Source organism: Rhinatrema bivittatum, chromosome 4, assembly GCF_901001135.1.
Source record: "Rhinatrema bivittatum chromosome 4, aRhiBiv1.1, whole genome shotgun sequence".
Taxonomy (NCBI): Eukaryota; Metazoa; Chordata; class Amphibia; order Gymnophiona; family Rhinatrematidae; genus Rhinatrema; species Rhinatrema bivittatum.
The window spans coordinates 345392380-345416887 of NC_042618.1; the positions used below are offsets into that span (position 1 = coordinate 345392380).

At 47.0% G+C, this 24508-nt stretch overlaps 2 protein-coding genes across 4 annotated transcripts in view; both read left to right on the top strand.

Moving 5' to 3' along the window:
- LOC115090942 (MYCBP-associated protein-like) overlaps positions 1 to 9755 on the top strand; it is a 40210-nt gene extending 30455 nt beyond the window's left edge. The window contains exon 7 of the mRNA XM_029600633.1: positions 9590 to 9755. Within this exon, the coding sequence (XP_029456493.1) occupies positions 9590 to 9733 (144 nt within the window). The 3' untranslated portion in view covers positions 9734 to 9755. The remainder of the gene's footprint in view (positions 1 to 9589) is intronic.
- A 13833-nt stretch (positions 9756 to 23588) lies between these two features.
- The window catches only part of EPN3 (epsin 3), a 35188-nt gene continuing 34268 nt past the window's right edge, over positions 23589 to 24508 (top strand). For 2 of the 3 annotated variants that reach the window (XM_029600638.1, XM_029600634.1), the window contains exon 1: positions 23897 to 24316. The gene's annotated coding sequence lies outside the window, so the exon portion shown is untranslated. Of the gene's footprint in view, positions 23846 to 23896; positions 24317 to 24508 lie in introns of those variants that run through there. The other variant, XM_029600637.1, reaches the window with a different exon arrangement.

The following is a 24508-nucleotide window of genomic DNA, read 5'->3' on the forward strand; positions in this document are numbered from 1 at the left end:
AATTTAGTTGTTTTCTAGTTTTCTTTGGAAGAGACTGTTCTTTTAAGTTAAGTTATTTAAAAAAAAAAAAGTGTTTATTTTTCTTCACAGCCGTCTCACTGCCTCCCAGGAGGTTGCCAAATCCTGAAGGGACTATCCCTCCTGGTTCTGAGGCTGCCAGAGTTGGGGAAGTTTGAACCCAGTAACCATCCTGGCAGGGGTGATACCGGGGGGCATGGCTCACTCACCCTACTTGGAGCAGCTCCCGGGGTTCATGGCGTTTGGTCAGGTAAAAAAAAAAAAATAATAATAATTTTTTCCTTTCTCTCTCTGCTTCTGACAGCTGTATCGCGGTTTATTTACCTTTTTTGTGTTCGACGGACCCTTGCCTTTGTTTTTTGCCAGCGTTTAATTTATTTTACTTTCATTTTAAATTTGCGCCGTTTTTTCTTTATAATGCCAAGATGCGCGGCCTGCCGCGTCTCTCCAGAGAGAGTCTCTGTTCGGCCTGCCTCCCCGGGGGGGAAGACTCTTCCAGTTTGCTGGCGAAAGAAATGACTCAGTCATCTCGCGCGGCCCCGAAACCTCAGCGCGGCTGCTCCCCCACCCCGGACCTGTTTCGCTGCAGTGCTGGAACGGAAGCTGTTTTATCTTCTCTGAGGGCGGCGACACAACAAGTTATTCAAGGAAACATAGAAACATAGAAATGACGGCAGAAGAAGACCAAACGGCCCATCCAGTCTGCCCAGCAAGCTATGCACTTTATCCATTTTTTTTCCCTTTTTCTCTCTCCCACCTGTTACTATTGGCTTCCAGTACCCTCCAGCCCTAATTCCCCTCCACCCCACCACCAATGTAGAGAGCAGCGCCGTATCTGCATCCAAGTGAACATCCAGCTCAATTAGGGGTAGCAACCGCTGTAACAAGCAGGCCACACCCCTGCCCCATACTCTTACCCACCCCTGTTTTGGGTTTTTTTTTGTTCGTTTGTTTTTTTTGTTGGTTTTTTTTTTTTTTGGAGATGGCAGCCCTCCATCCTTCCGCTCCATGAAGGTGGAACACCAACCACTGGCATCCCGCTCCGTGAATGCCTCTGTGGCTACTGCCGCTCCGTGCAGTGTTTTGCTGCCTCCTCTTTATTCACGCCCTCTAGACTTGATGGATCCACAGTGTTTATCCCATGCCCCTTTGAAGTCCTGCTCCTCCTCCTCCCATGCCCCTTTGAAGTCCTGCTCCTCTTTTCGCAGACTGCCCAAAGGTGAGGAGGAGCGGTAGTTCTTACTGCTGGGTCTCGGACCCGCCTCCATTGTCGCCTTAGTCGGTGGTCCCTGGGGGGGACAAGCCGCGAGATACAGGGGTATGTTTATCTGATAAAAGCCTCGAGGAGATTTCAAATTCTTCTACTTTTTCTGCATTCTCAGGGGATTTTATTCGTTTTCTTCGTAAGGCTTACAAGTCTAGGAAGTTTCATAAAAAACACAGGAGTCACTCATCTGGACAGGGTCTAAAGCCACACTCCTCCAAACGGGTTAGACCTAGTGATTTAGGGGCTGGGTCAACTCCGAAGCGTCCCCTAGGTTCAGGCCCGGATCAGTCAATTTTTTTCTTCTTCGGAGGATTCTGATTATGACTCCTTACCTGTCCCGGACAAGTCCCTTCCGGAAGGGGATCTTGGTGGAGATCTTGCTTTGGGCAGAAGTTCTGACCCTCACATAGCGGATGGGGATGATCCCAAAGTAGTCCGCCTGTTCAGAAGGGAGGAGCTTAGTCCTTTAATTCCAGCAATTTTACTGGAATTGGGTCTGGAGGCCCCGCCGAAGGATTCTAGGATGGGTAATATTGACCCAGTTTTACTCGGCCTTAGGGGGCCGGCGACATCTTTTCCTTTTCATCTTTCTCTTACTGACCTTTTGTACCGGGAGTGGGACACTCCTGAATTAGGTCTTAAGGTAGCACGGGCCATGGAAAAGTTGTATCCATTACCTGAGGAGGCTTTGGAAATTTTAAAATTTCCCAAAGTGGATGCCGCTGTATCAGCTGTCACTAAGAGGACGACTATTCCAGTGACGGGAGCTACGGCTCTTAAAGATCTACAGGATCGAAGCTGGAGGTTCAGCTCAAGCAAATTTTTGAGGTTTCTGCTTTAGGTGTACGGGCGGCCATGTGTAGTAGTTTAGCTTTACGAGCTGACCTAAGGTGGGTCCAGGCTTTACAAAACCATTCTTCTCTCTCTAATGAGGAGGTGGCGCAAGCGGGTAGATTGGAGGCTGCAGTTGCTTATAGCGCAGATGCTTTATATGATCTCCTCAGGACCTCGGCTCGCTCTATTGTTGCTTCAGTATCAGCTCGCAGACTCCTCTGGTTGAGGAATTGGTCTGCAGACGCATCCTCAAAAGCTCAGTTAGGGGCTTTACCCTTTAAGGGCAAATTGCTCTTTGGTAAGGAATTGGAAGATTTAATTTTGTCGCTAGGGGAGAATAAGATTCACAAATTGCTGGAGGACCGTCCTAAACCTCGAACGGCAACGGTTGACTCTTTTGAGATCGAGAATGGGGCAAAAGGCTCCTTCCTTTTTTGGAACGACAAAGAAAATTGAGTAACGACCCCTCCGATGTTCTGATGTTGGACCTGGAACTATAGCTCCGAGGTCTGTTCAAGGACAGTGGTCCAAAGTGGAAGCACAGTGGTCGATCAATCAGTTAGAGACCAGAGCGGTACGCTTAGCCTTGATCGCTCTGCAACCTCTCCTATGTGGGAAGTCGGTACGGATTCTTTCCGACAATGCGACCACGGTAGCATACATCAACCGCCAGGGAGGAACCTGAAGCTTCCTGGTAGCGCAGGAAGCACAACAGCTGATCGCCTGGGCGGAACAACATCTGCTCAGCATCGCAACCTTACACATTGCCGGGGTAGACAATGTTCAAGCCGACTTTCTCAGTCGGCATCATCTCAACCCAGGTGAGTGGGAACTGTGCGAGGAAGCCTATCAAATGATATGCAACAGATGGTCCACACCGGCAGTGGATCTCATGGCCACATTTCAGAATTCCAAAGCCCCTCGGTTCTTCAGCCGCAGGAGGGAAAGAGGAGCGGAAGGAGTAGATGCTCTGGTACTTCCTTGGCCAAAGGATGTTCTTCTCTATGTGTTTCCACCCTGGCCTCTGATCGGCAAGGTCCTGCGTCGGATAGAAGTTCAGCAAGTCGACGTTGTTTTAGTGGCTCCGGAGTGGCCACGCTGTCCATGGTTCGCGGACCTGGTCAGTCTAGCACTGGACGGTCCCCTGCGATTTCGGGATCTGGTGTACTGAGCATCAATTAGATCTGGTTCACTCTTCTGTATCGGATATTTTATCTTTTTTACAAGATGGGTTAGCCAAGGGTTTGTCCTGCAATTCCTTACATGTCCAAGTTGTAGCGCTTGGATATTTTAGGGGTAAGATTCGGGGATTATCCTTGGCTACGCATCCGGATGTAGCGTGTTTTCTCAAGGGCGCACAACATCTATGTCCTCCGTTTCGGAACCCTTGTCCTGCTTGGAGTTTGAACTTGGTTCTTAGGGCTCTGTGTGCGGCCCCCTTTGAACCCTTTAAACATGTGACTTTGAAAGATCTTACGTTGAAGGCGGTCTTTCTTGTGGCTATTTCTTCAGCTCGTAGAATTTCGGAGTTCCAGGCCTTGTCTTGCAGAGAGCCCTTTCTTAGAATTTCTGATGCGGACATTTCATTAAGGACTGTACCATCTTTTTTACCTAAGGTAGTATCTTCTTTTCATTTAAATCAGTCAATAGAGCTTCCTGCTTTTCCGTGTTTAGATCGTTTGGATCCTTCTTCTAAGGATCTTAAGAAATTGGATGTGCGACAAGTACTGTTGCATTATCTTGAAGTTACCAACAGTTTTCGTTTGTCTGATCATTTGTTTGTTTTGTGGCGTGGCCCTCGTAAGGGTCATAATGTTTCCAAGGCTACGATTGCTCGTTGGTTAAAAGAGACAATTCGATCAGCTTATCTTCTGGCTCGTCGAGATATTCCTGAAGGTTTGAGAGCTCATTCCACTAGGTCGCAAGCTACATCCTGGGCGGAATGTCAACTAGTTTCTCCTCAGGAGATTTGTAAGCAGCGACTTGGAAGTCGTTGCACACTTTTGCTCATCATTACCGCTTAGATGTCCAGGCTCCAAGTTCGGCAGCCTTCAGAGAGAGTGTTCTCCGAGCGGGACTCTCTAGGTCCCACCCCAATTAAATCAGCTCTGGTACATCCCAGGGTCTGGACTGATCCAGGTACGTACAGGGAAAGGAAAATTGGTTCTTACCTGCTAATTTTCGTTCCTGTAGTACCATGGATCAGTCCAGACGCCTTCCCTTTTATGTCTGTGTATCACAATTATCTTTTCGGAGAGTCCGCTCGTTCACTGTTTTGGTTTCTAAACCGTTTTTCATGCTGTCTACTTTTCTTCATGTTTCTTGTTTATTCCCAAGATTTTTTGGGGGGATTCTGCTTCCATTTAGGATTTGTGAGTTGGAAGTTCGCTATAGAGTTTAGATAGCTAGTTAGTTTTTTAGTAGTTACATTTCTGCTTTGATATCGCTCAATACTGATGGACTGCAGGTGGCACCCTAGGGTATACGTCAGAGTCAGTAGAATGTTTCTGTGCCTCCCTCTGCTGGATTGGTGACATAACCCAGGGTCTGATCCATGGTACTACAGGAACGAAAATTAGCAGGTAAGAACCAATTTTCCTATCGATGCCTCCAAGTGTTCTGCTTTATCTGCTTCGACACCCGAATTTGCCTACCTGTCCTAAAGCTGTTGAACCCAGCACAGACAAGCCCTTTACATGAAGCTGGAACAGATAGCCACCCGCAGTCTCAGGGCTGATACCTCAAAAATCCTTTTGATCTGAATTTCCAACTTCCGACCTTCAATGCCGTGGAACCTGCAACAGGGATAGTCGTCTTCTTTGTAACCGTTGAAACCGCAGTGTCCACCTTTGGAAGGGAAAAGAGCTCCAATGTCTGTTCCAGCAAGGGAAGGAGCTTAGCCATCACCCTTCCCACTCTTAAGCCAGAGTCGGGTGCTCCCCATTCTCAATCCACCATCTTTTTCACCAACTTATGCTAGGGAAAAGCTTGCAGGGGAGCCAGAAGCCTATCCAGATCCATATCTGCACCTTCCATATCTGAGTCGTCTTGTGGGAGTTTCAGCCCTAGTTCCTCCAAAAACTGAGGAATCAAAGGGCCTCACTCCTCCTTCCAAGCGGAAGTATTTAGGGTAATCACCTCCAAGACTGGAAGATTATCTAGGTCATCTCCTTGAGATACGCCAGCATCATCTGGATCAATAACCTGATCCTGCATCAAGGCCTCCTGCGTCCCGGGGTTCCCCTGAGACCCAACCGAGTTATCCAAGTCTGCCTCAGCAAACCCAGGACATTGCGAAAGCTGTCCCAGTGGAGGGTTCCAACGTTGGGATTGCGTAGGCCCTGGAGCGCCTCTCTGACCCCCCCCCCCCCCAGAGGGTGAGACTGGCTACCCAAACTTGCCTGCTGAGCTAAATATGCCTCATGCAGCAGGAGAACAAAATCAGCAGAAAAGGCCCAAGTTGCCTGAGAGAGCTGTAAGGGCACAGTTTCCGCAAATGCAGGCACTGGTAGATCTAAGCACACTGTCTCATCTGCCCTCCTCCCAGGCCCTCTACCATGGTTGGGTGGGCCAGAGAAAGATATGGAGGCAAATCTCCCCCGTCATCTGTCTGAACAGACCGCACTGCCAGGGGAGCCAAAATGGCCGCTGTTCCCGCATCGGAGGAAATCGAAGGCTTGCCATTGTCTGCACATCAGCACTTCACAGAAACCCTTGGGGGAGAGTCCGAATGATGGTTCCTATTTTTCGCGGTTGCTGGAGTCTCTGACAGACCCTCTCCCCCCCCCCCCCCCCCCCGGAATGCAGGCTGCACATACAAACTAAAGTGGCTGAGCCGCGCCTGATCCTGCACTACACACACGGCAAACAGAGCTACCACCCATGCTGAAACCGACGGGAAAAATCCCCTGCCGAGCCCTGAACAAACGCGCGAACGGGAGCAAAAAATGGAGCCTGCACACCTGCTACAAACAGGGACTGGAGGGAGAGAGCCGCCCCTGAGACAGCCTTACCTTTTTTTTTTTCTTAAAATAACTTTAAAACTCTAGTCAGCCTCTCCTCTGCAGAGAACACGGAGCTATCCAGCTAAGGTTCTGCAAAGGGCAAAAAGAAATAAGGAGACACTGAAACCAGAAATTTAAAGAAAGAAAGACAAGCTGATGAAAGAAAAATAGATACCAGCCGACCTGAGCCTATAGCCGCCTGAGTAGCCTCATGAAGGGCAGGGATCTGGACCACCAGATTTACACCCCATGGACTAAAGAAGCAAGCATACAAAAAGGTCACCGACCTCCAGCTCGTCCACCTCATTCAAACAGGGAAGGATCCATCAGGACCCAAACACCCCTGGGAGGAAAGGCTCACACCCAAAAAAGAAAAAATTCACCAGACCTCAGAACTGCAGTTTGTGCACCAGCCATCATCTGCTAGTGACAGAGAAATACTGAGGAACTGCAGGTGGCACCAGGGATTATAAAGCAATGTCAGTGAAACATTCTCTGTCTCCATCTGCTGGCAGGGATGAATAAACCCAGGAGTCTGGACTGATCCAGGTACATAAAGGGAACTTGGCCTTTCTGCAGGTAGGTTTGTCAAAAGGGCTGGCCTACAACTCGCTTTGGGTACAGGTAGCAGCTTTGGGGTGCCTTTGATAGAAGATTCAGGGGAGATCACTTGCAGCGCATCCAGACGTGACTCGTTTTCTAAAGTGGGCAAAACATTTATGTCCTCCTTTCGTCAGATGTGTCCATCTTGGAACCTTAATTTGGTCCAAAGGGTTCTGTGTGGTTGTCCTTTTGAGCCTTTGTGGCATGCTCTCTGCAGGACTTGACTCTTAAGACAGTATTCTTGGTAGCAATATGTTCAGCCAGGCATATCTTGGAATTGCAAGCACTATCGTGCAGAGATCCTTTCCTATGTATTTCAGACAATGGAGTATCATTGCATATAGTCCCCTCCTTTTTGCCGAAGGTGATTTCCTCCTTTCATGTTGACCAGGTGTTGGAGCTTCCTGTGTTTCGTCATTGACGGCAGAGGTTCTGCATGCGAGGGAGCTATATTTATTGGATGTTTGTCAGACTCTGTTGCATTATCTCAAAGTCACTAACGAGTTTTTGCATCAGGTCACATGTTTGTCTTGTTTAGCAGGACAAAAAAAGGTCTTAAGGCCTCTAAGACTTTGGTGTTGCTTTGACTGAAGGAGGTAATCTCATTGGCGTAAATCTGTAATGGGCACATGGTTCCGAAAGGGTTGCGTGCCCACTCTACCAGGGCACAGGCAGCGTCTTGGGCGGAATGTCATTTGGTTTCTCCACAGGAGATCTGTTGGGCAGTGACATGGCCTTTGCTTCACACTTTTATCAAGCATTACAGAGTGGTTGTGAGAGCCCTGGAAGAGGCTTCTTTTGGGGAAGTGTGTTGCATGCTGGTCTTTCAGATTCCCGTCCAGTATAGAGGGGCTTGGGTACATCTTACTTGTCTGATCTGGGTTATGATCAGGAAAGGAAAATTGGTTCTTACCTGCTAATTTTCTTTCCTGGAAAACCAAGATCAGTCCAGGAGCCCATTCCCATAGTTGCGAAAGACTGGGAGGTATCTGATTGTGGATAGTAAGATATCTTTCACCTTGTTTGGTTGAAGGTTTTCAGTTCTTTGTTTGGATGTAATGGCTTCAGATCAGGGAGTCCAACCTGGTTCCTGCTTGCCTTCGAAGGGGGAGTTCTTTAGTGTTGCTGGGTATGCATCTTGGCTTGGGTACAGTTTCAATACTGAGGACTGCAGGTGGCACTCTTAGTTATGTAGCAGTGTCTTAAAGTTTTTTTCTCTGCCTCTATCTGCCCGTAGGGATACAAAACCCACTTGTCTGGGCTGATCTGTGGTATTCCTGGAACAAAAATTAGCAGGTAAGAAACAATTTTCCTTTTCTGAGGTCCAGAGAGGTGAAAGAGATCTTGGTCTGGTGCCCTGAGATTCAGGAAAGGAAAAGAGATCGATACCCATGCTCCAGGTCCTGGGAGGGGAGAAGGACTTAAAATGGGCATCCTAAAGCATCAGGAGGGGAAAAATATTGAAGCCAAGTACCCTAAGATTTCAGGAGAGAAGAGAAATCAAGTTGGATGACTTGAGGTTCAGTCTGAGACTTGTGTCCTGAAGTCCCCGGAGGGGAGAGAGATCCAAACCGGGTGGCCTAAGGAGCTGGAAGCGGAGAGATCTGAGCTCCTGGGTTAGTTCTGCCCAGTCTGCAGGAGCAGCAGATGCAATGACCTGGCACACAGGATGTCAGGATCCTGGTGCATCATAGGACTAATCACATTTTTCATAGAATTATTGCCATACAGTATATTTCTCATTCAATACAACAAACCTGTCTGTGAAATTTTGCGGGTTTCCAATTGTTTCTTATAATCTTAAATGTTTTGAAGTAAAGGGTATGCATCTTTTATTATGCCTGTGGCCTTCTTTTTAAAATTCTTTTTCCTGAGATCAACTTTGTCTGCTTGTGGTACATTAGTTTTACTCCAGTTTTTTTTTTTTTCCTCCCTGCCTGATTACAAAGAGTCCCTCACTAACCAACAAGGGCTGGCAGAAAATCTCTTCCAAGATTAACCCTCAGCACTGCACTTCCAGAAGTAGTAGCTGCTTTGTTTCCTTCCTCTCTGGCCAGGAGATTCAAACATGGCTGTCCTATGCCACAGTGCAGAGCACTACACCCACGCCAGAGGGCCAGCATTGCCTCCCTCTAGTAGCCATGTAGAAATGATAAGTTGTACTATCCTTTCTCATACTATATCATGGCAGTATTTAAACAGTTTTCACATATTCAGCACCATTAAACCTCGGTGTACAGAGATCCCTAGTGGTGGCATAAGTGATTATGAGGGAGGAGCTTTTAAAAGCATGACATATTTATTTCTTCACTGCAAGGAAATAAACATTAAAAATAAAAATGGAATCAAAATGATTTTAAATGCCAGCTAAATTAATGAACAAGCGCTTTAGTAATCCTGATCCTTTTAAACCATGGGAATGCCCCAAACTAAAAGGTTAGCTTTCCCAACGTTTTTACTCATGAGGTTTTGCACATGTACACACATGTATTCAACACCGTGCATGCCGATGCACACTCATTAATAGGCATACAGTTGCGCAAACACAGAGGTATCTGTCAGCGCACTCTTTTCTGTGCAGATACTGCTACGTCACCTCATTAGCATTTACAGCAGATTCCAGCCAGCGTTGATTATCAGCATGCAGGAAGCACTTTGCTTTTCTGAACCAAATTTTCTGTTAGAAAGAACCACATAAGCTTCTGATGTGCCCTTGCTTGTCACTGCTAGCGGCAGGTGTTTCTGTGTGTTGTGTGTTGGTAGGGGTTGGGAAGGAAGGTATCCCTGTCTCTGTCCCTCCCTCCCTCCCTCGGTCTCCTCCTCTGGCTCAGTAACACAAGGTGTCCTTTTCTCTTGGTTTCAGGTTTATGGGTTACTGGTGGCTGTAGTAGAAAACTTTGTTTTCCTGTCCGAAGAATTGAAAAGCAAAACTGTCCAGGAGCAAGAAGAGGAGGAGTATAAACATTTTGTCGAAGCATCAGATTGCTGGCTTATCCGTATAGAGTAATAAATGTTATTTATAATTTATACTTATTGCGCTCTCTCTGGAATTGAACCTTGAGTGTGATTAACGATATTAGTCATTGGAAAGATTAATGGGTATTGAAACAAGGGAAGGATCTAGCCTCCTTGCTAGATTTAGGAGTCTTCCTGCAAAATTATTTTCATAACTTTGGTATAACATTTCTGCATGGGGATATTCTGCATGGAGCAGCAGTTACTGCATGGAGCAGCAGTTACAGCCCTAAGCAACTTGCTAGGCAGATTGGATAGATCATTGGAGTTTTTATCTGCCATCATTTACTATATTACTATGTTTTACAGTGTACAATGCAATAGTCCCTATTGAACAAAGCATACTACGTGATGGTATAAATCAGAGGTTCCCAAACCTGTCCTGGGGAACCTCATCCAGTCAGGTTTTCAGGTAATCCACAATGAATATGCATGAGATAAAATGTGCATGCCATGGAGGGTGTGCAGACTGACTGGTGGTCCTTCAGGACAGTATAAACAAACCATGGTGTCTGTAAATGTATGAGGCAGTTTTTCAAAAGTGATTTAACTGGGTAAATAGCAAGTTTGCAGTGATCCCCATAATCAGCAAGATGAATTAGCCATGGCCTGAGGGTGATGTCATCTAACGATGCTGAAAGGATTCTTCTCCCTTAGCTCATAGAGCTTTTGCTGTACTGAGCATGTGTAAGAGTTCCTATGCGGGTGCTGCCTCGTGAGCCCCTCATTTGATTTTAAAGCTAGCTTTAGTTCGGTAGTCAACTCTCCAGGGAGGTGGGTAGATATTTAACATGGCTAATTCAACCTGCTTTCTACGGAAAACCCCATTTAGGTTAAGCAAACTTGCTGATAGAGCCATGACACATAGGGAGTCCCAAACTGAGGGTTGTAATTTAATGTATTTATTTGAATTCAGCTTTTCAACACTTCAAAATGGATTACATTCAGGTACTGTGGGTATTTTCCCTGTCCCCAGAGGGCCAATACTGTAAAGTGCAAGGGAAAACAGGTGCTGAATGTTGAGTGCCCGCTTTCCCAACGCGCACCCAACCAGCTCTCCTGGGCACGAGATACTGTATTTAAATAAGGGATTGTGCTAAAAAGGAGGCGCTAGGGACAATAGCACGTCCCTAGTGCTCCTTAGCAGTGGAAACCCAGGAGAGGTGCTGTCAACGGCTTCTGAAAACAGACGTTCAGTTTTACGAGACAGTCACGGGTTAGGAAAATGGATGCTCGTAAAATTGAGCGTCCGTTTTCTTAACCTGAACTGCCTGCACATTTTTTTTTTAAATTTTTAAAATCTCTTTTTTTTTACCTTTTTGGATCCTTCGACTTAATATCGCTAGGATATTAAGTCAGAGGATGTACAGAAAAGTAGATCGGGTGCACATTTTTTTTACTGTATAATTTGCATGTGATGAGAACTGTTAGTTTTGGGGGGGTTTGGAAGCGCGTTATGAATGCACTAAACCCCTTAGGGGTAGATTTTCAAAAGTATGAATGGGCGTACATGTGCGCGCGCTACCCGATGCGCACACATGTGCGCCTGATTTTATAACATGTGAGTGCAAGCGCGTGCATGTTATAAAATCAGGGGTCGGCACACGCTGCCTTCCCCCCTTCCCTACCCCCTTCCCTTCCCTTCCTTTCCCTCCCCCGCCCTTCCCCTTCTTATTTTTGTTGTTTTAAAACTTACTACAGCCCTGAGGCTGAAGTAAGTTGCGCGCGCCAGCCGACTGCCGGCACGTGATCCCTGGCACAGCGGCAAATGGCTGCTGTGCCGGGAGCCTCTGACCCCACCTGCCCCACCCCGGACTGCCCTGCCCCGCCCCCTCCCCGCCCCTTTTTGCAAGCCCCAGGACTTACACGCATCCCGGGGCTTTACACACGTCGCCGGGCCCTTTTAAAATAGGCCCGGCACGCGTAACCCTTTGAAAATCCGGCCCTTATTATATAAGGGGTTGTGGACGTGCATCCAACAGTGTGTTAAACAGTGTGCTCAGCTGAGCGCACTTTACAATATCAGCCTGTATGTTTGTACCTGAGGCAATGGAGGGTAAATCGACCTGCTCAAGGTCACGAGGAGCAGCACTGAGATTTGAACGTTGGTTTCCCTGGCTCGTAACCCTGTGCTTTAACCACTAGGCTTCTCCTAGCAGAGCACTTATTGATAAAGCAACTCGGATCCCACTGTGGAGCGTGAACTACTGGGTGAACAAACGGCATAAAATTACTTGACCAAATTTACTATCATTCTTGATAGATTGTCCATACTGTAATGGGACGTGAAGGTGTGACTTGATGACCAAGTTGTAGCTTTGCAGATGTCCTCGATAGGTAGGTTTGTAGATGAGACACTGATATAGCCATGGCTCTCACTTGATGAGCTTTAACTGAGTCTGTGATCTGGGGGCCAGCAAGAGCATAACAATACATGATACTGTCTGCTAGCCAGTTGGACAGAATTTGGCAAATGCTATGCCCAAATGGTTAGGATCATAAGAAATAAATAGTTGCAAGACTTGTTGATGTGGCTGAGTTCTCTTTCAGTAGTAAGCCAAGGCTCTCTTAGTCTAATGAATGAAGGGCCTTTTCTCCTTTGTGTGCATGTGACCTTGGAAAGAACATGGGTAACGTGATGGCTTCATTTATATGAAAAGCTGATCCCACTTTTGGCAGAAATTTGGGTGGGTGGGGAACACCATCCTATTGTGGAAGAATAGCATATTTGGAGAGTAATACACTAATACCTGAATCTGACTGATTCCCCTAGGTGACGTGATTCCAATAAGGAATAACATTTTTAATGTGAGAAGTTGCAAAGAAAACCACTCCAGTGGTTCGAAGAGTGGCTTTATAAGCTGTTCCAAACCATACTAAGATCCCATGGCACTAGTAGTTTGGCTACCAGAGGTTTCGTATGCCATAATCCTTTTGTGAACTGACACTAAAGACTTAGTGAATATTGGTTTTCCCTGCACTTGAATATGGAAGGCCACTATGGTACTGGGATGTACCTTGATTGAAGAGGTGCTGAGACCTGAAGTGGAATGAGAGAATAAGTACTGAAGCAAAGTCTATGGTTTGCAAGCAAATGGTTTCAGGGAACTCCACTGACTCCAGGATAAAAAACATTTCCATTTAAAGTTGTAAACTCTTCTGGTTAAGGGCTTCCTGGCAGATACCAATATTTCTTGGACGGGGATAAGGATGCGATCAGCAAGTGCTCAACATCCATGCTGTGAATCTGAGAGACAGTAGGTTTGGATGATACAGATGGCTCTCTTCTTGAGTCAATAAATTCGGATCAGGAGACTGGCAGACAGCTGGATAATGAATGAAAACCACACTTGTCTGGGCCATGCTGGCACAATAAGCATCAAACAAGCCCAGCCTTTGAGCACTTTCTGTACCATCCTGTCTATTAGCGGAGGCGGTGGAAAAGCATACTTGAGATCTGCATTCCAGCTGAGCAGAAAACCATCCAGAAGAAATCTAAGTTTGCTTGGAAGGATGGAGCAAAATCTTTCCATTTTTCTATTTTCCTCTGATGCAAATAGGTCAATTAACAGATATCCCCAAAGATCGAACAGTCTGTCTGCTACCAAATGATGAAGGGACCACTTGTGAGGATGAAACGCCCTGCTGAGGTGATCCACCAACATGTTGGAAATCCCTAGAAGGTTGGTCACTTGCAGGATGTCTTGGTGGTCGCTAGCCTACTCCCAAATCTTTATGGCCTCCTGACAGAGTTTCTATCCTGTGCCTCCTTTTTTTTTTTTTTTTACTTAAAACATGGCTTCTTGGTTGTCAGTTTGGATGAGAATTCTCTTTCCTTGGAGGAGATGCAAGAAAGCTCTCAAGGCATGTCTGATTGCTTGAAGCTGTAACAGATTGATTTGAAACAGTCATTCCACTGATGATTAGGTTCGTTGAGTTCAGAAAGGATCCGCGTGCACTCCCCATCCCTTGGTGGATGCATCTATTGCTAACATGACTTGATAGGGAAGCAGACAAAGGGGGGCTCCCCTCTCTAAAATGTTTGCGTCTAGCCACCAGTAAGTTCCCTTCTCATTTCCTGCGAGACATTCAGTAGGGTCGACAAAGATTAACTGGTCTCTTTGGGCGCAGAGGCCTCACTGCAGGATGTACATGTGGAGGCAGGTTAGAAAAACCACATGAACTGCTGCTACCATGTGGCCCAGGACAATTAACACTTCCCTGGCTATTAGATTCGCATAAACCAATGAGCAAGGGATCTGAGGCAGCATATTTGATCTATCAGGAGAATTTCTTCTTCTATCCATGCCTCAACGAACTTGATTTTCTGGGATGGAATCAAGTTTGATTTTTCAAAATTTACAAGAAACCCAATTATCGAAGAAGTTGGATTGTCTTCTGCAGGGAGTTCAACATCCCCGCCTTGGAACCTCCTGTAACTAGTCAGGTAAGGGAAAGCACAGATGCCCTGACAATGGAGATGTGCTGTAACTACTGTTAAGTATTGCCTGAAGAGGAGCACTTCATACTGATAAGGAGATAATTTCACCACAAACCATACTTAATACCAATGGGCGAGATGGATGAGTATGTGGGCATACATCCAATTTTTTGCCTGAATGAAAGGCAGGATGGCGTGGAGGAAGTTCACTTTGAATTTCTTCTGTAATAGCTCTTTTTCAGACTTCATAAATCCAAGATGGTCTCAAACCCCCGGATTTTTTGGTGATGAGAAAATAGTGGGAATAAAACCCTAGGCCATGTTAGTCAGGAGAGACAGATTCTATTGCCCTCCTGTTTGAGAAGTGACTCCACCTCCAGGTGGAGCTGAGAAGTGAGACAGATCCAGATTGAAGGCTGAACAATAGGGAAGTGCTGGAAGCCAAGAGAAACTCAAGTGATATAACCAGATTCTACACTCTTAAGTACCCAGTGGACTTTGGTGATTTTGCACCACTTCTCCAGATAGATGCAGAGGGGCTGAGCTCTTGTCTTTGAGACTGGTCAAAAAATGTGCCTAAGACTGGGTTAGGACTGTGGTGTCATTTATGACTGATGTTTCACATGCTGCCATTCCCAAGCCAGAAGACGTTGCTATAGCATGCAGGTGGAGCACGATACTGCTGGAATTGCTGGAAAAGGCGTCTCTGGAAGTATGAATGCTTAAAAGCAAAATAGGAGCACCTTGATGATGACTGTTGCTCAGATCCCATCAAGAGAGAGAGTGGCCTGCCACATGCTGCTCCATGATTTGGGCAACCATTTTCCTAGTTTGTCTCCAAAGAGGTGATCTTGTCATAGACATTGTTACGCAAAATACTGGCCCTTAGCCAAGCTATTCAGCGAGCTCCAATGGATTCTGATGACAAATGGACTGTAGTGTGAACGACTTATATCGTGACTGAAAAACGCAGCGTATGGATTATAACACGTCCAGGAGCACCTGTAGATGTGCAGCATGGCTTGTGTCTCCTGGGGCTAGCAGCGGTTTCAGCTCCTGAATGCATTCATTTAAGTACTGTACCATATAGAACTGGAACATGGCAGTGCAGGCATTAACAGTGAGCTCTGTAAAATCTTTTTCCCAAGGTTGCCAATTAGTCTAGAATGTTTGCCTGTGGATTTTGGAGAATATCCTCATTTTCTTTGCCTGCTCTAGCAATAACTCTCAACAAGCTGCACCCACCCCAAACTGCTGGGTATTTTGGACTCTATATTTTAGGTCTACTTCTCTGGATACTACAGCATAGGAGACTGGGTTTTCCCCACATTCCTGTTTGTAATTCTTGCAGAACTGAGTGCACTGCAGGTTCCGTCAGAGTATCTAGGATCTGGAGAAGGCTTAAGACTTTTATACAGGGGTTCTTGTCTTTACGAATGTTGACTCCCAGGGCCCTACTCAGCTTATCCAGAAATCTGGAATAGAAGAGATCCTCGGGCAGTGACAAGTCCTCAGGAGGTTCACATAGAAGGTCTGAAGGAATCCTTGTCAATCCTTCTTCCAACCTGAGGAGTGAAGGGGAACTAACCCAGGATCCCAATGATGATGCAGGCAACTGGGGTGGGATCCCTGGTTGTCTCAGAGGGGAATATTCCTGGGGAATGTCCTGCAACTAGCTGGACTCATTGTGAGAGAGTGACAAGTCTAGAATCTGCCTGTGGGGGAGTTTGACAAGATGTCCCTGGGCACAGGGGCAAAAGGGACTCCCTCTTGCAAGAGCAAATCCAACACTTTGAGAGGAGAGGTTGAAGAGTGCCCTCCTTGTCCTTTTCCACTAGGGGGGGGCAAAGAAAGTCTTCAGCAACTCTGCCATTTGGAGTAAGGATTGTCAAGCTCTCTAACCAGTCATTGGGGTTTCTCTGTATAGGCTTCTCTCGAAGGCCCTCTGAATTCTGTAGTAGCTGTCTTGGAGGGTGCATGGAGATCATGGACACTACTGAATAAATAGGATGTGGCCTCTCCAGACAAAAACCTTGTTCCAAAAGCCTTGTTGGTGAAATTGCCCTGGAGATAGGAGGTAAATGGAGCATATCTCCTTCTGCATATCCTATTCTCCTGGAATGCATTGAAGGAATTATTGAGTGCTGTACTGATTTAAGAAACAGCTGAGTCAGGGCATTGAGGGCTCCCAGCTCCATGCATCGTTTGTGCTGAGACTCAGTGCTTCAAAGGCATCGGGGCTTGATATGTTGACGGTGCCAGTGCCCAATGTGACTCTGGGGCTTAATGCATTGATGGCTCCAGAGGCCAATCCTTCAACAGCTCTGGGGCTTATTGCATCAATGGTGCTGCTGGCACTACTCAGTGCTGCTTTGTTGGCACTAATTGTGCCACGAGCTCCAATGAATGGCACTTCTTCTTCTTGGCCGACACTAACATGAGTCAGGCTCATGGATGCCTGACTATGGCATTTTTGGGGTTTACTTGACATCGACAAGGTGAAGAGGCCTAAGGCCTGTTCCATAGTAGGAGGAACTCTGGTGGAGGAGCTCCTGCTCAGCTTGGCACTCAGAGAACTAGAAGAGGCCTGAGACACCTACAACAGATGTCATGGTCATCAGTAATAGACATCTTTTTACCACATACACAATCCTTGAGGGTTTGCTGAGGGTGGTCTTCTTGAAGATGAACATTTTTTCTTTCTTCTTTTTTTTAATATAAAAGCACTGAAAAGTGCTATTTGGGGGCTGCTGAGGCAGTGAGACAATACAAAGTGCTGAAATAATTTAAGAAAATTCCAAAAAGAGTTAAAAAATTAATTTAAAAAAATTGAAAGAAGGGTACACGGCCATGCTGTAGCTCGGATGCAAAAAGACTGAGAGGCTGATGAGATAGCACCTGTGTGGGAACTCCTGCACATGCTCAGGAGAGCAAGAACTCTGTGAGCTAATAGAGAAGGGTCTGTTCAGCACTGAATGATGTCACCCCACAGATCATGGCTAATTCAGTACTGTTTGTTGACAGAGAAACTGATTTACCAGGGGAGAAGGGCAGTCTGATCATGGTGCCCCTTAACCTGCTAAAAGTATCTTTGGGATTGCACAGCAAATGTACTTTTAACTGAGTTAAGGGGAGTTATTCCGAGGGAGGGAGGATTAGGAGATAGCGCATCTGCATTGCATTTTCAGATCTAGGTATGCTATTGCCTGGCCAAATATAGCCCACATGTAAAGCAGGTGCAAAGCCTGCGGCCCAGCTGTACTCCGGGCGGTTTTCAAAGGAAAGCCATGTGGACTTTCCCTTTGAAAATCTGTGCAAAGCCCACAGGTGCAAAGTATGCATGGACTTCACACCTGGGTGGAGCTGTCTGATAAATTATCTCCTTAACTTTTTTCATTGTAACTTCCCTGGAAAATTCTCCACACATTTTTGTGGTCAAATTCAGGGATCTCGTCAGAATTCCAGAAGAATATACATTAATATATTCTCCCATGTCTTTTTTGTTGCAGTCCATATTGATCAGAATGGAAATGCAGATTACAAGTGCTAAAGTAAATTACCTTTTAGATAAGATAACAAGCCTACAGCTTGAGGATAGACCCTTCTTGCCCTTTTGGTTAAGAATCTCAACAATATGGGGGGGGATTAGTACCATGCCACCCAACCCAATTAGTACCATACCACCCAACCCAACTGTCACCCCTTACTGTTCTAAACTGCTAGTTTAAGCTGTTGATTATATGCCATGATTTTCTTGACAAGTTGTCACCTCTTACTGCTCTAAACTGCAAGTTTTTAAGTTGTTCATAATTCAGTTCACAGTTCTCTGTAAAGCCTGTTTGCTGCCTTTATGTTATGTGTAAACCGATATGATGTTCCCGATTAAATATCTTATTTAAAAAAAAAAAAAAGTCACAGAACATTGATAGCCAGGTAAGATTACAATCTTACTGTGTGATAGCCTTTTCTGTTCAGAGCAATGGTGTGCTCCCATCTTGAAGTGGCGTGCTACTTCACAGTGCCCTGAGATCCCTAACAGTGGCAGGCTCTGCTGACGAGGCCGCTCCCCAGCCTACATCAAAATCAGAGCAAATGTGAAACCTGAACCTTTTTAATTTTACTGCCAACTGATCCGTCCAATAAAATGTGCCAGTGCTGAGGTGTCAGTCTGTATACTCAATTATATGGAGACTAATGGAAAAGCCATACCATTCTGTGCTCATTCCTGTTATTTATTTCTCCTTTCAGTACTGCTTTAAATTATTTGCAGGCCTCTGCATGAATTAGCATTGCTGTGGGGGAGGGAGGGAGAGTTGCAAAAGAGAAGCGTGGTAGATAGCCTGGGAGAAATAAAGGCAGGAAAAGGAGTGAAGAAAACCATGAAACCAGGGACAGAAAAGTTTGAGGAACTGGAGAGACAAAAAAATAAAGAGTCATGGAGAGCAAGGCAGAAAAACAAAAGGAGAAAGAGGTACAGAGAACAAAAAAGGATATCATAACTGGAAAGGACAGATAATGGGAAGAAAAGGGAGATATGAAAAGTTGAGACAAAGGGAAAGGCAGCTAGATGCAGAGAGAAAGGGGAAGGGGAGAGGAAATGATGTATTTCTATTGGGCATGCTGCCTTCCTGAAAGAAGAGGCCCAAAGCAACGTCTCTGAGGAGCCCCTTGTGGCATTACTGGCAAGTGTCCCTTGATAAAAAAACTGGTGGCACCACAGTGGGAAGGACAGAGGGGAGAAAGACTGCCGAGAAAGTGCAGCAATCCCTGCTGAGTCACCTTTGCTTAATGCTGCAGTTTTTGCCTTTGGGCTCCAGCTCATCACTTTCTCACTGCCTGGCTTTGATCCTCCTGGGCTTTTCATGTGCTTGCATAACCCTTTCTGGCAAGCAGGGGGGAGTCAGCAAGGATTTCATTGCTTTGAAATCAGTGAAGGAGAATAGTCCCCTACAGTCCTTGTTCCAGTAGGAGACCCTTTTGGACAAAGATGAAATCCAAGGGCTGAGTCATGCAATGAAGACAGTCCCTTTTTGGCCTTTAGGATGAAAGGGTCAACCTATACAATATGAAGAGGTTAATGCCCTGCCACTCGACTCAACTGGGGAAGCAAAGCACTGAGGAGGTTATTAATCCTGCATTTTTGTACCTTGGCCTAAAGGACAGGATTAAACCTGTGGGAAAAAAAAATCTTGGTCAACGGCTTCTGCATCTGAGCCTGTGGTGCACATCCTGGGCATCCATTGTCTTGGGCAGTTCATTGTCTCAATAGGAGCTGGTTATCACTTGAAATCTGGTACTATAATTCTGGGAGGTCTTTGTTACCCAACAGGGCTCAGCTGACTATTTATTTAGATCATTTTTAACCAAAGCACGGTGCAATACTAAAACAAGTTAGGGGTATGGGGAGGAGTGCCAAATGGATTAATTATGGGAAGTGTGTTTCCCCCCTCCCCCCTGGATCCAGGATACTGGTTTCTGTCATACACCATGAGGAAGTTGGCCTCTGCACCTGGAGAAATGGGCAATCATGGGACAGCACAATTGACAGGCTTAAGTGACTTGCACTTCAACACCAAAGGACTTATACACAGAGGGGCGGATTTTCAGAGCCCTGCTCGCGTAAATCCGCCCAAAACCGGGCGGATTTACGCGAGCAGGGCCCTGCGCGCCGGGAAGCCTATTTTACATAGGCCTCCCGGCGCGCGCAGAGCCCCGGGACTCGCGTAAGTCCCGGGGGTTCTCGGAGGGGGGCGTGTCGGGGGCGTGTCGGGGGGCGGGCCCGGTCGTCGCGGCGTTCCGGGGGCGTGTCGGCAGCGTTTTGGTGGCGGGTACGGGGCGTGGCTACGGCCGGGGGGCGTGGCCGCGCCCTCCGTACCCGCCCCCAGGTCGCGGCCCGGCGCGCAGCAGGCCCGCTGGCGCGCGGGGATTTACGTCTCCCTCCGGGAGGCGTAAATCCCCCGACAAAGGTAAGGGGGGGGTGTAGACAGGGCCGGGTGGGTGGGTTAGGTAGGGGAAGGGAGGGTAAGGTGAGGGGAGGGCAAAGGAAAGTTCCCTCCGAGGCCGCTCCGATTTCGGAGCGGCCTTGGAGGGAACGGGGGGAGGCAGCGCGGCTCGGCGCGCGCAGGCTATACAAAATCGATAGCCTTGCGCGCGCCGATCCAGGATTTTAGTGGATATGCGCGCCTCCGCGCGTATCTACTAAAATCCAGCGTACTTTTGCTTGAGTCTGATGCGCAAGCAAAAGTAGGCTGTTCGCGCGCCTCTTAAAATCTACCCCAGAGAGACTGACAGACGGAAAGATAGACAGATGTACTCAGCTTCCCATTCCCATGCATTCTGTTGTGTTACACAAAAATGGAAAAGCATCAGAATTTTTTCTTAACTATTAACTTTTCAGGCATACAAAGTAAATGCAGTTGGTAGTTAATCACCAATAAGGAGAGATAAGAAGATTAAACTTAAGAAGGACACGGAAGCAGAAGCATGATATGCATGAAGCCCAGTATGCAAGAATAAGCAGTCATAATTAAACAAGTCCATAATGTTTTCTGTAATTATCCCAGATGTTAACATATTTAAAGGTTTCACTGTTCAACAGGCATCATGCTCTTTCAATATCTGCTGTTTCCTGTACCTGATTGCACCGATAGTCTAATCCAGGGTTGAATTTCCAAAAAGTGGCAATACTAAATCTAGCTGCTTAGGAGGAGCTGACTAACCAGGATTCTCTGTTTAAAAGGGACTAAAGATCCTTCCCATCTACCTAAAGATTGTAATTAAGGACGTGATGTGCACTTGAAGGTCTATAATATCTGAAATCTCCTATCTAACTCCAGTCCAAAACTGCCTTAATCCTGGGCAATGCCACCACACATGTAAGTATGTGCCCAGCTCACCACATTCCCTCCAACAGGCAATATACACATCAGGAAATAATTTAACATAATAAGTGGGAGTTCTGTAAGCTCTTTGCAGCGACTTAAGCAAAGGTTCAGCCCTTCAGCTGCATATGCAAATATGCTGTGCAGATGTCCATAAGCCTTTCTAAGCTCCAACATCTTAAGCAACACCTAAATCATCATTCCATTTGTCTATTAGATGTTGTGATGTAGTATCCCCAGTTTTTCCTCTGATTGTTCCCCAGTATATAGCCACAATACCCTTAGTAGAAGCATCAGGTTCCCTCAAAAAATCCCCCACTCCATTCAGTAGCTGCAGGGGTTTTGCCAAGTCAGACAGGCCCACCAGAACCTTTCTCAATTGTAAATAGTTAATATAGGAGTTAGCATCAAAGTCAAAGTCCTGTTTTAGCATTTGAAAAGATTGGGAACCAGTAGCCTCCTGGGCTATTATCCTTCCAGTCCCTAAAGACAGGAGAGAAAAAAGGGGTCAGTTTTCAAAACAGGGATGACCTCAAATAAGTCCCTAATTTTAGCTGAATTTTCAGTCAGATTTAGAGACCTAAAACTTAGAAATGTAGGCCTGCAAGTCACTTGCCTAGATACTATAGTGCTTTATTTATCTGGATAACTTTTTCGCACTTTACGGTAAGTGCCAGGATTGTTGTAATGCCTACCTATGACCACTTGGGGGAGAGATGTTTTCGCAAATAGGGCCGGATTTTAAAAGGGTTACGCGCATAAGGTACGCGCGTAACCCTTTTAAAATCCCCCTGCATGCGCCGAGCCTATTTTGCATAGGCTCAGCGGCGCGCGCAAGCCCCGGGACGCGCGTAAGTCCCGGGGCTTGCAAAAAGGGGCGGTCGGGGGCATGGCCAGGGGGGCGCGGTTTTGGATCGGGGGCGTGTTCGGGGGCATGTGGGCGGTCCGGGGGCATGGCCGAGTGCCCCCACACAGCGGCCTGTGTCTGGGCCTGCTGCGCCAGCACGCGTAAGTTACTACTGCCCGGAGGCAGTGGTAACTTTTCTGATAAAGGTAGGGGGGGGGGGGGTCTAGATAGGGCCGGGGGGGTGGGTTAGGTAGGGGAAGGGAGGGGAAGGTGCAGGAGGGTGGAAGGAAAGTTCCCTCCGAGGCCGCTCCGAGGCCGCTCCGATTTCGGAGCGGCCTCGGAGGGAATGGGCAGCGCGCGCAGGGCTTGGCGCGCGCAAGTTGCACAAATGTGCACCCCCTTGCGCGCACTGACCCCGGATTTTATAAGATATACGCGGCTACACGCGTATCTTATAAAATCCATCGTACTTTTGTTCTCGCCTGATGCGCGAACAAAAGTACGCGCGCGCTCTCTCTTTTAAAATGTACCCCATAGTGTTTTCAGCATTTTAAGCTGCTAGGGGAGACAGAGCATAGCCTACCACCACTAGGGGGGGGGGGGGGGAGAGATATGTATGTTTGGTAGCAAAACTTTACTACTTGTAAACAATTTGACCCTCAGTAACAATAGCCTTTGTATGAATAAAATAAATAAACAGTATATTCAGGTAATTTTTTCTTTTATTTCCTTTGTATGTACATTTTGTATGATTTTTGGGACACAGGGAGGGTATCCTGTATCTTAAAAAGTTGACGTGATAGAGAAAAACTGGGGTCATTTTTGGATTCAGATGTCAAAAGTTAGTCAAAAACAAGTGTCAGATCTAACTCAACGAAAATTGTGTTCCCCAGTGTAGTGTTCCTTTGTGTGCATTTTGATAAATAGAACTCTAAATTAGTTGCCTAGTGCTAAAAATTAGTGCTAAGCACCTAACTTTCTTTCCCCACCCTAATACCACACTCCTTATGGTCCACTTTTTAGGGACTAAATGTAAGTGTCCAAAGGAAATAAGCTCCTAAATAGTTGCTCAGCCCCAGTCAGTTTTTAAAGTTTTCCATTCAAGTGCTTATCTCCCAAAGTTAGGCACCTAAAGCCTATATAGAAGTCAATATTCAGAAGACTTAGTCAAGTAAAATTGCACAAGTCTTAGTCACAAGTCTTAGTCACAAGTCTTAGTCAAGTAAAATTGCACAAGTCTTCCCCTTATCTGGATAACTTTGCATGCACACAATTTACCCAGATTGATGAGGATGGACTAAAATATTTAGCCAGATAATGTCATATTGACTGCTTTCCATCTAAATTTGGGAAGAGGACAATAGTTTTTGTAAAGTTATCCCGCTAGTTACCCAGAGAATTTATAATCAGATATTCAGGCGGAAAACATATCTGGATAAGTTCTGCTGAATATTCCAAGCTGTCCAGGTAACTTCACATGTTGGTTGGCCGCCTGACTTTAAAAAAGACTGCATAGTGTTTAGCATGAAATGGGATGCAGACTGTGTCATCCAGCGCCGGAGTTAGACGGAGGCAACATAAGCACGGTCCTTGGGCGCCAAATTCTGAAGCTGCCCAAAAACTTGGATTACCCCCTGCTGTTCTCTGATTTCCAGGGGGGAGGAGAAGGAGGGGACCCCTTGCCCAAGTCCTCTGCCTGTAATGGCGCCATCGCCTTAAATCTGGCCCTGGTGTCACCAGATGTCCACCTTGTAGTAGGGCTTTGGTGTCGCCTTGTATGAATGACGACACTGTCCACGACGGGACACAGCTTCCTTACAGGCGCTCAGGGAATTGGAGCCCAAATGGCACGAGGATCCTTTCCTGGCATCAGGTCACCTGGGCATCCTGGAACTGGACAAACTGGTCGGGTCTGATTCTGCAGATTGTTTCCCGGTAAAGTAACAGGATGCAATATATTAACCTACAGCCCGGCGCACGGCTCCTCCAACCTAGAGCAGAGAACGGCTCAGGAAATTGCGGGAAAGGGTGTCTTCTTTTGGGAAAAGAGCTCTGTCTCAGAACCGGATCAGCGTCTGTACTTTAACACACGCCTGCCGTCCCCAGCTGGTGCCCTGTAAAAATACAATCCAGCCTGACCCCCCCCCCCCCCGGGATCCAGTTCCAGGCCCCACCGCCTTGGACGAGGGGGGGCCCTGTCCCAGATCCAGCCGCTGAAACGGTGGCGCAGAAGTCGGCAGCACCCCCCCGGGCGCGCTTCCAGCCCGCCTGCTGCGGGCCAGCCCTGAATGGGTTAAGCCGAGCCGTGCCGGACCTGCCCAGCCGGTTTTTACTGCAGCTTCTCCTCCCGAAGCTTCCGCACTGTGGCTCCCCGGGGCGCTCCAGCGCAGGAGCGGGCATCCAGAGGTAAGAGGAGAGCCGGGCCCTCCCGGGATCGTGGGTGCCGCCAGTCTCCGGTAGCGGCAGGCCCTCCCGAGCCTGAGCTGTGCTCCGGGGGCTCTCGGCAGGGCCTCTGCTGCCGGGTCTGCTCGCATTTGGCAGCTCCTGCCTGAAGTGAGGCGCGGGATAAAGGAGCGAGAGCTGCCCCGGGGTATTTGG